Source organism: Thalia democratica, chromosome 8 (genome assembly GCF_965202585.1).
Source record: "Thalia democratica chromosome 8, ktThaDemo2.hap1.1, whole genome shotgun sequence".
Classification (NCBI taxonomy): Eukaryota; Metazoa; Chordata; class Thaliacea; order Salpida; family Salpidae; genus Thalia; species Thalia democratica.
In genome coordinates, this window is record NC_139172.1 from 36,485,863 (window position 1) to 36,500,317 (window position 14,455).

A 14,455-nucleotide genomic window follows, 5' to 3' on the forward strand; every position below is an offset into this window, starting at 1 on the left:
CAAAAACTTTACAAAGATTTAACTAAAATATTACTAAAATTAAACACCAATAAACTTCATATTTTTTTTAACATCTAACTTATTTAAGATTAAAACCTAAAACTGCATTAAGAAAATTTAAAGCTCAAGCCTTGATTAATTAGATTAATTAAAGGAAAAGTATGTATCTAAAATGACCACTGTAAATTGAGTTTGTGCAAGTTAAATTAATACAACATTCAATATTTCTATATAATATTCAAATATAAATATATTTGTATATTTTAGCTTTAAGAATGACGAAAACAACTGTGAATGCCCACGTGGCTGTGGAGCCAGCCATGAAAAAGCTGAAAGTGCAAGCAAACGGTGTTGGCAAGCACATTGAGGAAATTGCAGCTGAAGAGTGCCCTCTGAACATGGAGACCCACAAGACGTTGTTCGCATCGCTCATTCAGAACTCCCTCCTCACCCCTGAGGCTTTTTTCAGTGGCAAGTGGGAGAAAGAGGCTGTGCTGATGAAAAATAACTCAAAGGTATTAGAAGCAATTTTTAAATAACACTTAGATTTAAAGCAAAAATAAAAAATAGGTAGTACTATCAAAAAAATCAGTCTCAGTCTTATACACACACTTTGAAGAGATCTTTAATTTATTAAAAATTGTGTGTATAAGACTGAGACTGATTTTTTTGATGGTACTAACCATTTTTGAATTTTCTATCTAAAATTCAATCCTGTCCAGTCTTTAAAATCAAAAGATGAAGACTACCCTCATCCCATTTTAATTTTTAAATTTGAAGCATGATTTATTTTAAAGCTAAAGAGGGGAGGGGACCTAGATTTTTACAAGTTTTTTATAAAGCGCAGAGTTTTGTCTCAGATATCAGACACTGAAAAAAATTGTACATAACTTCTGTGACAAAAAGTATCAAAGGTGGTGTGGGTCCAATAGGGTTAAACTAAAATGGCAACAAAATAAAAGTTATTAAAAGTCAGTCATTTTCAATATTGGTTAACCATTTTTAACAATTAATTCAATACCAATGTTTGAATAACAAACTTGACAAAAAGATTCTTTTTAAAACAAGAAAACATCAGTGAAAGCAATCAGAGCCAAACCAGTTATTTTTATGTGCTGTGACGCAAGCTCAAAATTTTTCAACAACAAGTTTTGATCATACCACTTACATCATCAGACCTATTGAATCTCATCAGACAATTGTAACCAAATAAACATGCAATTATCTATCTGCAAACAATAGTAAAAAATAATAGCTGTTGTAGATTGATGATTGAAGTTTTTGGTTTACAACTGGCTGATAATTTTAAATAAGAGTTAAACCTAGGTTTCAGTCTCCAAAGAGCTTGTGGTCTGATGAACCAATTGGTTCAACTATATTTTATTAATAAGTAATTAAAATATTTTATTTTATAAAAGTTGTGATTTTTATATTTTCTAAATTTTTACACATGAACTTTCAGTAAATTAATGAATTTTAGAAAAATACAGGGTTGCCACACACTCAGGGAACTCAGGGAACTCAGGGAATTTCAGGGAATTTTCAAACTGTAGAAAATCTCAGGGATACTCAGGGAATCTCAGGGAAACTCAGAGAATTTTGGCATTTTTCTTTTAACTCAGGGAAACTCAGGGAAGTTTTGATTTTTTCTCTAAATTTCAGGGAAGTTTTTGAAAATCTCAGGGAAATTTTTTTCTAGATCTAGAATGAGGTTTAGTTAATCCAGTTTAAATATTTTGTTCAAAAGTAGTAATTTTTATTATTTAAGTGGTTATTTAGAATTTTTTTAGCCTTGCGGCTAGTTCTTCAATATTCTTTGTAATAACATTGTAGTTTTTTTAAGTTTTATATTTATATTTACTTAATTAAAATCAAACAGTTTAGAGAAATGAAAGTTGTTGTTAACTATTCATTGAAAAGTTCTAATAAACTTTTTATTTTTAATTACTTATGTAGTTTAAAAAACACTATGTTGTACTATTTGTTCTTATTAATTAAATAATAAAGTTATTTGTTATTTGTTTACAACTACTTGTTTTCAGTAAAAAAAATAAAATGAATACAGATTAGTGTTGTATTACTTTTGTTAAAAAAATAGAGGTTAAATTTTTGTTTATATATAATAATTTCAAAAGTAGTAGCAGTAATGGTAATTAATTTTTTAGTGTGAATGTTTTAATATACTTTACAACTTTTTTGCAGATTTAATTTGAAAGCTTAATTAAGTATTATGAGTAAAGTACAGTTTAAAACCTTGTTTAAAAAAAGTTGGCTTAACCATGAAGACTTCAAAGATTGGTTACTTGAGGATGTAGACAAAGAGAAGTTTAAATGTAAGTGGTGTGGTGATGATACACCAATGGCCTTATCCAATATGGGTATAAAAGCATTGAAATCGCACAGTATGTCGAAAAAACATCTTAAATTGAAAGCCTCTAAGAGTAAAAATAATGCAATTACTTCTTATTTTGGTGGGGCTAATAGTTCAGCTAGTATATCAGCTGCAACTTCTTCAACAGCTGCTGAAATTTATTGGGCTCTTAAGTGTACCAAAAAAAAATGGTCAGGAAACTCTTGCAATAATAATAACACTTTATTCACTACCATGTTTCCTGATAGTGAAATTGCAAAAAAAGTTCTGCATGAATAGAATCAAATATTCATATATAACAAACTTTGGTATAGCCCCTTTTTTAAAGATGTCTTAAAAAAACAGTTTTGTGCTTGTCTTTTTATTACATTTCATTAGTTGAGTGTTTCAATAAAGTCTTGCAAAAAACTCAACTAGATTTGGTGGTGAGATGCATGAAGACAAAAAAAGTACACTGTCAATATTTTACTTCAGCATTTTTAGGTCACTGTACTGCAGATAATTAAAGCCCTATTGACCGAAATTCAAGAGTTAAACCTAAAAAATTTGATCCAAATTTCAATGGATGGACCAAATGTGAACGTTGCTCTTGCGAAAAAAGTTGACTTTTATAGAGAGGCTTAAGGTCTACCTCAACTTATTAACACAGGGTCCTGCAGCTTGCACATTATTCATGGTGCATTCAAGTCCGGTGTTGAAGCTACACATTGGAAAATAAAAAAAGTTTTAAAACATCTTCATTGCTTATTTGATCACACATCGGCCAGAAGAGATGACTATGTAACTGAAACTGGGTCAACCACATTTCCTTTATCATTTTGCCCCACAAAATAATTAGAGTCAAAGCATGTAGCTGACAGAGCCATTTTAATTTGGCCTAATGTTGTTAAAATGTCAAACAAATTAAACTTTATTCTTTTATGTAGAAACTTAACTAACAAGTTTACACAAAGTTGTGCAAAAATTTAGTTTTTAATTTTTAATTGGTTTAAACCTTTTAAGATTGAGTTTTTGAAAACAGTTTTTTTCATAAATTTAATGCAGAAGCATACACATACAACCTTCCTTTTATTATTAAAGAAGATAAATGAGAATGAGGTAATAATAATTTGTGTTAAAAGAGAAAAAAAAAGTTAAGATTTGAAAAATACTCAGGGAAACTCAGGGAAATTTAAGGATACTCAGGGAAATTTTTGGTCACTCAGGGAAGAATTTTTGGCTCAAAGAGTGGCAACCCTGAAAATATGCTAGATATAAAGTTGGATTCTTTATATTTGTTGTTTAAAAAATTGACCCATCTCAAAAGTTAAACAAAATTTATAAATTTTGTCAAAAGTGTTGTAAAGAGTTGTTCAATTTTGGCTAAACATTATTTACAACTATAAACAAAAATAAAAAAGATTTCTATTTATTCACAGTTTTAGTTTTCTCCTCCTATAAGAAACCTAAAAGTACTCTTCTACTTTAAAGAGCTATATCTGAAAAAAAAAGTTTGTACATTAAAAGTATCCAGAATGCAACTTATTGACTAGTTAAAACTCTACAAAACAAATTGTAAAAGAAGAGATTTACCCTGTATTGCTTTTAGTAGTTAAGGTACTTAAATAATTATTTAGCATTAATTTTTTAAAATATCATGAAATGATTAAAGTTATAAATCTCTACTGATGTAATTGTATAATTAAAAAAATTATCTCATACACAAAACACCTGAGTTTCACAGTTATTATTCCTGATATTTTATATACAAATGTTAAATATAACAATGGTGCAATTAATCAAAGTTTAAATGAAAATGCAGAGTGGTCATGGAAAAAAATTAGGGTAATTTTTATTTTTTCATCTGGAAAAACCTAAAATATGAAAATGTAATTAAAAAAATCTTTAGAATTTGATCCTTTTTGAAAAAACCCTGAAAACATTGAATTTTGAACAGTTTTTTAATGTAAAATTATGGAATTAAGATTTGATAAGAAACAAAGTTATTTACATTACAAATTTTATATAATGTTTATGCACAGTTTTATATTTAATAAACAACACAGCATTTTTTCAGTAATTTTGTACTATTAAAAACACTTTTTTACTTTGAATTTAATTTTTTCATAATAATTGACAAGAAAGATTTTAGATAGGAATTAAGTTAAAAAACCTATAAGAAACTTCTAACAAAAACATTTCCCAACCTAGGAATTTTCAATTTGTAAAACAAACCTAATTTTTAATAAAGTTTTTCTGAATATGTTAAATTGTTTATAATATTTTTCTTTTTTTTTGTACATTTGCTGTAAAGACAAACAAAACATTTAATTCTTTTAAAAGATTTGTGCTTCTAGCAAAAACTTCAACATTAAGGGGTTTAATAGCACTTGTTGTATTCAATTTTTATTATCTATATTAAAAATGTTAGCAGTTAGCTCTAAAGATATAATGAAATGATTGTAAAAGTTAAACAACTGCTTAATTATAACTTAAGGGCATAGGGGGGGGTAAACACCTTTTTTTGGTTTTTGATCTTATTTTATATAGTTTTTACTAAGCTACAAGAAGCTTTTTACAGATTTAAAAAATTCAAAATAATTTTTGAGATATAGCCGGTCAAAGTGGGAGGGAACAATAGAATCCTTATGGGAGGCGCAAACTAAAACGGCAAAAATAGACTATTTCACTAAAAATTTATTTTCACCTACGTTTTTTGAGATAACTACCTCAAAATTTTGGAAATGTTCTTTGATATATTTAGAAAATTCTGTCAGAACAGAATTAAAAAAAATTAAAAAATTAAAATTTTATATAAAAATAAACAAAAAAACAGTTTTTTTTTAGTTTTTTTATTATAAATTTTTTATTTTTTATTTTTTAAATTCTGTTCCAACAGAATTTTTTAAACATTGCAAGGAACATTTGCTAAAAATTTGAGGTAGTAATCTCAAAAAACGTAGGAGAAGATAAATTTTTACTGATTTCTAGTTATTTGCCGTTTTAGTTTGCGCCTCCCATAAGGATCCTATTGTTGCCTCCAACTTTGACCGGCTATATCTTAAATATTATTTTGACTTTTTTAAATCTGTAAAAAGCATCTTGTAGCTTAGTAAAAACTATACATAATAAGATCAAAAACCAAAAAAGGGTGTTTACCTTCCCCCCTATGCCCTTAAAGAATAACAATTTAAATTAAAAAACAATCATTAAATTTTTTAATTTAAAGTTTTAGGTTTTCAATATTTCAAAGAATGTTATACACAAATAGTTTAAACTGTTTAAGGAATGTTTCCTCTAATTATGAGGTCTCTAGTTTGAAAATAAAAATATAGTTAAATTGTTAGTTTATTTTAAATTTCGGATTCTATAAACATTCACAATTGAATAAAATTGCAATCCATACATTCTATCAGAAACATTCTACTTACAGCAGTTACCATGTCTCAAAGATTAATATAAATTTTATTATTCTATAAAAACTGACTTATACTTAAATCTTTTGTATACTAGCATTTTAAGTGCACAGAGTTATGGGGCTCTAAAAATAAAATTTAAGATCTTCTTTAACGTGAAGGCTTAAAATGTTATTCAGTTTTTTAGAATATTAAAGTTTTAGATTAACTTTTGTAAAATTTTCGAGTATGAATGTAATTTTTTTAATAATTGTCAATTTAGTTGAGTATTTAAAAATTCACAAAAAAAAATCTATCAACATTTAGTTTTTGAGCAAGAGACCATAAATATTTTAGAAAGACTCCTTAAATAGTTTAAAGAAAAAGCAAGTTTAAATCTTGAAAATAAAATAGAAGTTAATAAAGTGCTTGTTTTTAAATAAAAAAAGCTTTTTCTTCTAAATTAAGTAGATTTTTTAGGTGAATTCTTAAAGAATAATAGCAGATCAACTGTTGAAGTTATATAAGCTATTTAAATAGATAACTTTTTAGTGAAAAAGTCTTTTTCCTCCTTTTAGTTTGCACCTTCTAGAAACATGTTGAGCTTACTGACTTTGAATTCTTATATACAAAGTACACTTTAATGTTGTCAAGTGGTAAAGTGCCACAAAGCTTAAATAAAACTACAAAAAAAAGAATCAACTTGTTTAAAGCAAAGTGAACACTCTTATGCTAGTAAACTCCCAAGAAATTTTTTTCATAACTTTTTTAAAATGTTTTGATTTCCACATTTTACAAAGACTGACATGTTTTTCATAATTGAAGCTTTAAAATAAATTTTAAGTTTAATTTTTTGAAAAGAAGTAGTAAAAATATCTTACTCTAGTTATCTAGTACAAATATCTAATTTTATAAAACTGATTTTATTTTATTATACCCTTTACTAGCTTTCATGATTAATAAATTTAGTAAACTTTATGTTTAGATTACTATGTTTTTAAAAATTGTCTATTTCCAATGAGTAAAAATTCTAAATATAATTACAAAAATGAAATACAGGGTTGCCACTTTATCTGTAAATCTGGAAAAACCTGAAATTTGAAAATTTAGGCAAAAAAAAACCTTGAAAAACCTGAAATTTTTACAATTTTCACATCTTCATTTGTAAAATTTTGATATGACTCAAAAAATCCTTCATATCAATAAAAATATTTTGTCATCATCAAAGGTTTTTTTATTTAAAAACAAGTAGTTTTTTGTAGTAGTAGCTTTACTGTATATTTTCAATATTTTTATACTATTTAACACAGTTTCTAACCTTAAACTTAACTTTAAACTAAAAATAGACCCAAAAGTGTGTACTCTTTAAAACCTGGAAGAAATTTGAAAGACCTGGAAAAATTTTGGAAAAAACGAGTGGCAACCCTTTAAAACACTTAAACTTTGTAATTTTATAAAAAAAAACTTATTTTTTTTAAGGAAGGAGCTGATTTCAGCAAATACTTTTCAAAGCTGTTCAGTTTTGAAGTTTTGCAGAAAGTAATCGAAAGATTTTCACTGAAAGAAGAAATTGACGTCAGCGCCTCAAAAGTGATAGAAGGAAATACTTTTGTGCATGACAATTTGAAAATAAAGTGCGTTGGAAAACAGTATTAAATAAAGTAATGATTTTAATATAAAAATCTTAAAAATTTGTTATGTTTGTATCAAATGTTTTTAAAAGGTGTGTAATATGTATTGTAAATTGTTTTATGTTTGTGTACAGAATTTTTTGAACATTAACTTAAAGTTAAATTTAATATAAAGTTGGTACTAAAGTAAGAAGTAAAATTTGATTAGTATGTTGTTAAATACTTTACTTTAATAGAAAATATTTGTTACAAATGTGTAAAAACACAGTATATTATATATATTTTAGTAGCTGTTTTTTTTTTTTCATTTAAACTTGTTTGTGCAATGTTTTTAGCTTTGTTGTTGCTATTTTGAATGCTGCTCTCTTGCGTATAAATTAATTTGATCACTTGTTTTAATAAAAACAGAGTGAAGTTTTATTTCAAGTTATGTTTTACTAACATGTTTTAAATAGTTATTTAAATTTTCTTATTTTGCAAAATTGAACATATTTCATAATAAATAGATTATGGTATTTTGAAAAAGTTTAAGTTTTTAGTTTTTGAGTCTCAATCAACTATAAAATTATTTATACGTAACAAAAACTTTTCTTAAGAAAAAACTAAAGTAGATAAAGATTTATTATTCTGATTAAAACATTTTAAATTTTTTAAGCGTTAAATACTACATTACATTTAAGTTCCCTTACAGAATGACTTAATTTTAAAATGTATATACTTCTACGTGTTGCAATTTCTAAAAACGTCTAAATCTCTTTATCAAAATAATTAAGTTTACGAAATACGCAGTTTAGTCAATTAATTTTTTGAGTTGGTATAAATTTAATCATGAAGTAGTTAAGAAATTCTTGAGCTACTTTTGTTGAAACTTAAAATATTAAATTTATCAACTATATTATTTTCAAGTTATACAAAATAGTTTTTTTTTAAATACTATGGTAATTTTTCAAAAAAGTTTTATGTAGTTAAATTATGAAAACAAATTATTTATAAGAAATACAAGGGAATAAAATTTAAGTGAAAAACACGTTTGTATTAAGGTCAATGGGGTCAGGAATTGGTCAGAAATTTAGTTTTCATGTAAAAACTCAAAAAGTTTAAATATTTCTAATTAAATAGTCAGTGGTTTTTTTATTTGTGAAAAATATTGGTTTGAAAAAATAAAACTAATTGAAAAAATAAAATTTTAAAATGCGTTTTAAATAATTTATAATGGTTGTAACTGTTGCTTTCTAGAATTTTTTTTAATTAAAATTATTTTTGATCTTTACAACAACGTTTTGTTTTTTTACATTTACTTAGTTTAAAATCGATATCACAATTGATAAAATACATTTTGAATTAAGTAAGCATTATCATGTCTTCTTAGTTACCTGTTGTATAGCTTTTAATTTATAAAATGACTACCTTTAAATTCTAAAATAATTTTACATTTCTGTAAAACAATAATTGTTATCATTCAAAAAATATTTAAAAAAGTTAAGTTTATGTATGTTTTATTATCTTAACTTTATTTGTAAATTTTGCATGATTAGTATTTGAAACGGCAACCACGGCTAAGCTTTGTAGCTTGTGACAAAAATATCAAATAAACTGCTTTACGAATGTCCTTAAATTTAAAATTTTGCCTTTAATATTTGTTTTAAAAAATATTAGAATTTAATTAGTTGTTAACATGATTTCATTCACTGGCCAAATTTCATGTTTGGGTGGCTCTAATGTAATTTACACATAAATGCTAATCGCAAAGCGTTTTTTCTTTATTATCAACTGACTTATTATATAAAAATTTTTCAAAATTGCTTTCTTCTAAAATGTTCTTCTAACGAAATCGAAAGCGCTTGTGTTTTATTATCATTTGATTATTTTCTCCCAGCAAATGTTTCATTAAAACAGCAACAAATACTTAACAACTGCGCTTTGTTTTAGATTGGTTTACTTGTAACAAATATTTTTTACTTGTAACAAATATTTTTTACTTGTAACAAATATTTTTCGCTTGTGGCTCTAACATTAAACTACTGCAAACATTAAACGTGTATTTTTTTTAAAAGCAGATAACTTTTGTCATAATTTTTTTATTCAAGATTCAAATTCAAATAAATGATGAAATTTTTCAGCAATAAAGGGCTAACATTAAACTACTACAGACCTTATCATTATTTTTTTTTGAAAGCAGATAATTTTATCCTAGTTAGTTTTTTATTTAAGCTCAAACAAAAAGCAAAATTTTCCAGCAACAAAGGACTGATACTAAACTACTACAAACATTTTTTTTCTCTGAAAGCAGATAATTTTTATCGTAATTTTATATTCAACATTCAAATGCAAACAAAAACAAATTTTTTCAGCAACAAAGGGCTGACAACCGCGTTCAACGACGGCTTCGCGGTTACGGTCATGCAGCCGCAGAAGTACTGCGACGAACTGTGGAAGATGGTCGAGAGGTTGGAGAGCTACTTCGGTTGCCTCGTGTCCTGCCAAGCGCTCGTTTCTCCTGAAAACTCGCAACCGCAAGCCCCTCGCCACGACGACACTGAAGTTTGTAAATATTAAAAAAAAAAATTTTGTTTAAAGTATAATGTACTAGGTTTTGTCGTATGCTTGAAATGTACTTGGTTTGCCTTACAACTGGAATGGAAAAAGAAAGTTATAAATTGATGAAAGTAAATTTGTAAGATTAAATTTTTTTTGTCTAAAATCAAAATACTAGGTTTTGTCATATGCTCTATAAATGTTTTGATTTACAACTGTGTTAGAAAAAAGTTGGTTATAGATTATAAGTATGTATAAAGTGTAAATAAAACAAATTTACTTTTCATATTTTTTTACACAGTTGTCGACAATCAGTATTTTTTATGGCTTTAACTATATGAGTTGTTAAATATCTTTAAGATTTTTATTTACTGTTATAGCTCACACTAGCATCATAAACCTTAAACTCCCAAAAATGTGGATCAACTACCAAATTTAAACATTGTGTTTAAAAAAAAAATAACAACCATATTTTTTTATATTCTCATCCCAGGGGCTCATCTTGCAAAATAGTTCAAAAAAAAACCATACTCTTAATAAACGTAAGAAAACGTTTTTCATTCAGGTAAAAATTTTCTCATAATTTTTTAAAAATATTTCCAAGGGTTCATCTTAGTTTCCAGGGGAATAAATACATAGTATAAACCATAGTACAAAATTATAAAAAAGTAACCACTATTAATTTTTTTCATTAAGGTGCACTTATTATATTTTTTATGTATTTTCATTTTTTTATTCCAGGGGTTCATCTTGCAACTGGAGGGTGGCATGAAACTGTCGATGTACGAGGAAGTCTGCCAACTTCCGCTCGAGAGCAGCGACGATCTGTGCGTTGATGAGGACGAGCTGAACCTCCAACAAGAGTTTCAGCTGCGAACCGGCGACGTGTTGTACCTTCCCCGCGGCAAAGTTTACCAAAATACCGCAGGTTTGTTTGAGTTGTTGTACTGATAATTGTAAACTTATGTGTTGATCGAATGTTCCAATTTTTATATTGGTAAACTGATGATTTAAAAATTATGTGTTGATTGAATTTCAATATTGGGTTTTGGATAAACAGTTCTTAGTTTGTTCTGAGTTGTTTCAATCAAAACACTGCAGGTTTGTTCACTCCGAGTTGAGTTTTAATTTTTTCTGGTGTTGTGTGTTGTATGTTCACGAACATTTCCAGCGCGATACTGACTTGAATTTTCTCTAAAATGTCTCGTTCTCGTTCAACTTATCTTAACTTGTAGTATCTGAAGCATATTTTGCTAAAACTCTGAAAAATTATGATGTATAAGGTTAGAAATATACTTTTCCTAGTGGCAGTATGCTGCAGGTTCGTTTCGAGTTGTGTTTTAATTGGTCGTTTGATTTCGTGTGTTACATCAATCTAAATTTTTATATTTTTATTGGCATTTTAGAAGGAAATTTTTAAAAACATAAATTTAGAATAACAAGTTCCGGACCCGTTGTTGTCAAATAGTATTGTTAATGTTTATTAAATGAGTTGTTGATGATTGAATATTGTAATTTTGTCTGTTATATTGTTTAAAAACTTTTGTGTGTTTTATTCAACATTTATAAAAATTTTACGCTTTACTTTTCAAACAATTTTTGCGTTCTTGTTTAACTTATTTTTCTTAAGAATATCTAATTTTTTTTGCTGCAACTTTCAAGAATTACAATGTATAACGTTAGAAACATATTTAACAAATTCGAATTAAATCAATAGTTTTATTCATACAAGCTTACCAGGGGCAAGTAGATCAACAGTTATTTTGTTGGTATACTATCAAAATCCACCCGCGTCCAAAATCTACCAATTTTTAAAAATACTTTCTTATCTATTAATTTACTTTTTATATTTTTTGCATTTTATTTATTTAATTTTTATTTATTTTTCACTATTACTGTTACCCCCAACCCTTACCCTCGATCGGTAAGCGGTTCTCGAATTTGACTGGGTGGATTTTGAACGTGTCCCATTTAGTTGACCTCATATTTAAACTATTTTGCTACGACTTGAAACAAAATTGTGACGCTGAAAGTATAGTTTTGAAACAAAGCAAACTCGAAATAAAAACTCAATAAATTGTTTCACCAGGAGCAAGCGGTTCAACTTACATCCACTTGAGGGCTTTCAAGAACAACACGTGGGGAGGGTACCTGACCGAAATGATACCGGAACTGATCGCCCAACTCACCACTGATGAAACGTTTTTCAGACAGAACCTCCCCGTGCAAAGGTTCAAGGAAGTTGGTTTTTTTGTTGACCTTTCGTAAGCTATCAAAAAAAAAAAGTTTTTTTATGTTTTTAAGAACTGGTCCACAACAGATCTAAAATAACTAACGCATTTGTTATAAGGAAGATTGAAATTTTGTCTTAAAAAAATGTATATAATTTTACTCTTATAACTTGTATATAATTATTACTCTTAGCTTTTATGTAAGGGTGTAAATGAGTATTTTTTTATTAAATCAAACTCATTTTGTACAATCTCTTAAAAATGTATAAAAAATTAGCTCCATACTTTTGTTTTAAAAATCACTTCTAAGTTATTCAAGATCATTAACTAGATAATCTGAGTGGCGAATCTGATAACTATTAATAATTTAAGAATGTTTAATAGCAAAAATCTTTTTCTCTTCAGCATTCTGACCGTTCCGACTTCGTTAAAACGCTGTTGAGCAAGTTCGACCGCGCGGTGTCGCTAGCGAGAGGTAAACTGGAGCAATCGAAAGGGGAAGTCCCCTTCGTGGAAATGACGAAGGAGTTCATGGCGCGCCGCCCGCCCCCTCAGCCGGTCACCCCCGAGGATTGCGCGTGCGAAGACTGCAACAGCGAGGGTTGGTTTTATTAAATTAATTTTTTTGAATATTTAGTTAAAGAAAGGGTTGTGTTACTTTTTGTTGAATAAAAATTTTAATTGATTTATCATTTATTAATAACATATGTTTTGGTTTTAAGAAAACAAATAGAGAGATCTCATCTACTGGAGGAGAAATAATAAATTTATTTGTTTTGTTTAAATGTTTGTATTGAGATTTACCTATCATATGTACATTGTTGTTTGTTTTAAAGCTGGTGTACATAATAGAAATACGTTAATCTGTTACTTGTTAATTTGTTTTAAAACCTGCGAAGATTGCCAGAGCGAGGGTTGGTTTTATTAAATAATTAGTTTATATATTATCCTACTTACATAGCATAAGTATATAAATAAATTATAAATAAATTAAATAAAAAAGTTATGATTACTCTCAGGTTGGCCACTAAACCTGGAAAAACCTGGAGTTTAGGTTTTCGAAAATAGCACTGGAAAAACTTTGAATTTCGAACAAAATTCACTAAAAAACTTGGAATTTTAAACAATTTTTTCATGTTTAATAGTAAAACTTTGATGTTACACAGAAAATATATCATATAGATAAAAGTTTTTAGTAATCATCAAATTTTTTTGTGTTTGTAAATTAACTATCAACTTTTTTTAGTACTTTTGGTAAAAAACTTTTTAGTTTATTAAGAATTTCAGTTTATTTTCTACAAATTGTTATTGTCTTTTTTTTTCGAAACAAAACATTTAATGCTAAGTTGATCACTTTAAATAAAAAAAATCAATTAATTTTTACAACCAGAGATCCAAGTGAGGTTCATATACCCGGAGCACGTGATGATAATGAAGTGCGAAGATCCCGAAGAAGAAGAAGATCTTGATGAAGATGAAGACAAGGTTTGTGTTTACTACTCGTCCAGCAACAACAGAAATCATCATTTCTCACAACTCGACGATGAACCCGTGGTATGTTTTTGTTGTTGAGAAAACTATTTGTTTTATTAGCATTTCTAATAATTTTAATGCCTACATTTTTAGTTCATAAGTATTTGAAAGTTTTATATGAATCTTTTTTGTGCTTATCATAACTACATAACAAACAAAACAAATATTCAACAGTTGAACAGAGTGTTGTACCCACTCAAGTACATGGCTGCCCTCAAAAGAATTCACAACGGAATCAACTTAAACGCCCTTTGTTACACCAAATTATCGGAAATTCCCCTAAACGAAGACGAAGCCCACCATTTGTGCTCAGACTTGGTCGAAAAGGGACTTCTCGAGTACCATTAGATTATATGCAATTAGAAAATTTTAATACTAAGATAGAAATTCAACGAGTTTAGTAGGCGTAAATTAAAGTAGTTAATCATATTTAATTCTAAGTTAACTTGCTTAGATTTAATGTTTTTTAGAGCCCATATTTTAAGTAATATATTTTAGTCAATTTCGGCGATATAAAAAGTTTTAGTTAAATTTTCATTTTAAATCTTATTTTGTACAAAAATTTCAACTTTGGTCGGTTGTAAATAAAACGTTAATCAAAACACGAAAACTCAAATAATGTTGTTGTTTGTATAATGTTTTATGTATGCTTGGAAGTATGCTTGGGTGAAAAATGGAATTGTCAGAATTAGGAAATCTGATGAGTCACCAGCTATTATATTAGAATGTATAGAAGACCTTAGCAAAGTTTCAAAATAAATAGCTGTTTATTATCTTTAC

The 14,455-nt window shown here is 27.4% G+C and overlaps 1 protein-coding gene across 1 annotated transcript; it reads left to right on the forward strand.

Annotated features, from left to right (window-relative positions):
• The first annotated feature begins 302 nt into the window (after positions 1-302).
• On the forward strand, positions 303-14,177 carry LOC145842669 (ribosomal oxygenase 2-like). Its single transcript, XM_082950143.1, has 8 exons — positions 303-515; positions 7,225-7,379; positions 9,728-9,917; positions 10,653-10,839; positions 12,001-12,152; positions 12,548-12,743; positions 13,533-13,696; positions 13,850-14,177. Exons 1-8 carry the CDS (start codon positions 321-323, stop codon positions 14,021-14,023), a joined length of 1,413 nt encoding a protein of 470 aa, XP_082806269.1. The 5' UTR covers positions 303-320; the 3' UTR covers positions 14,024-14,177.
• Positions 14,178-14,455: the final 278 nt, after the last annotated feature.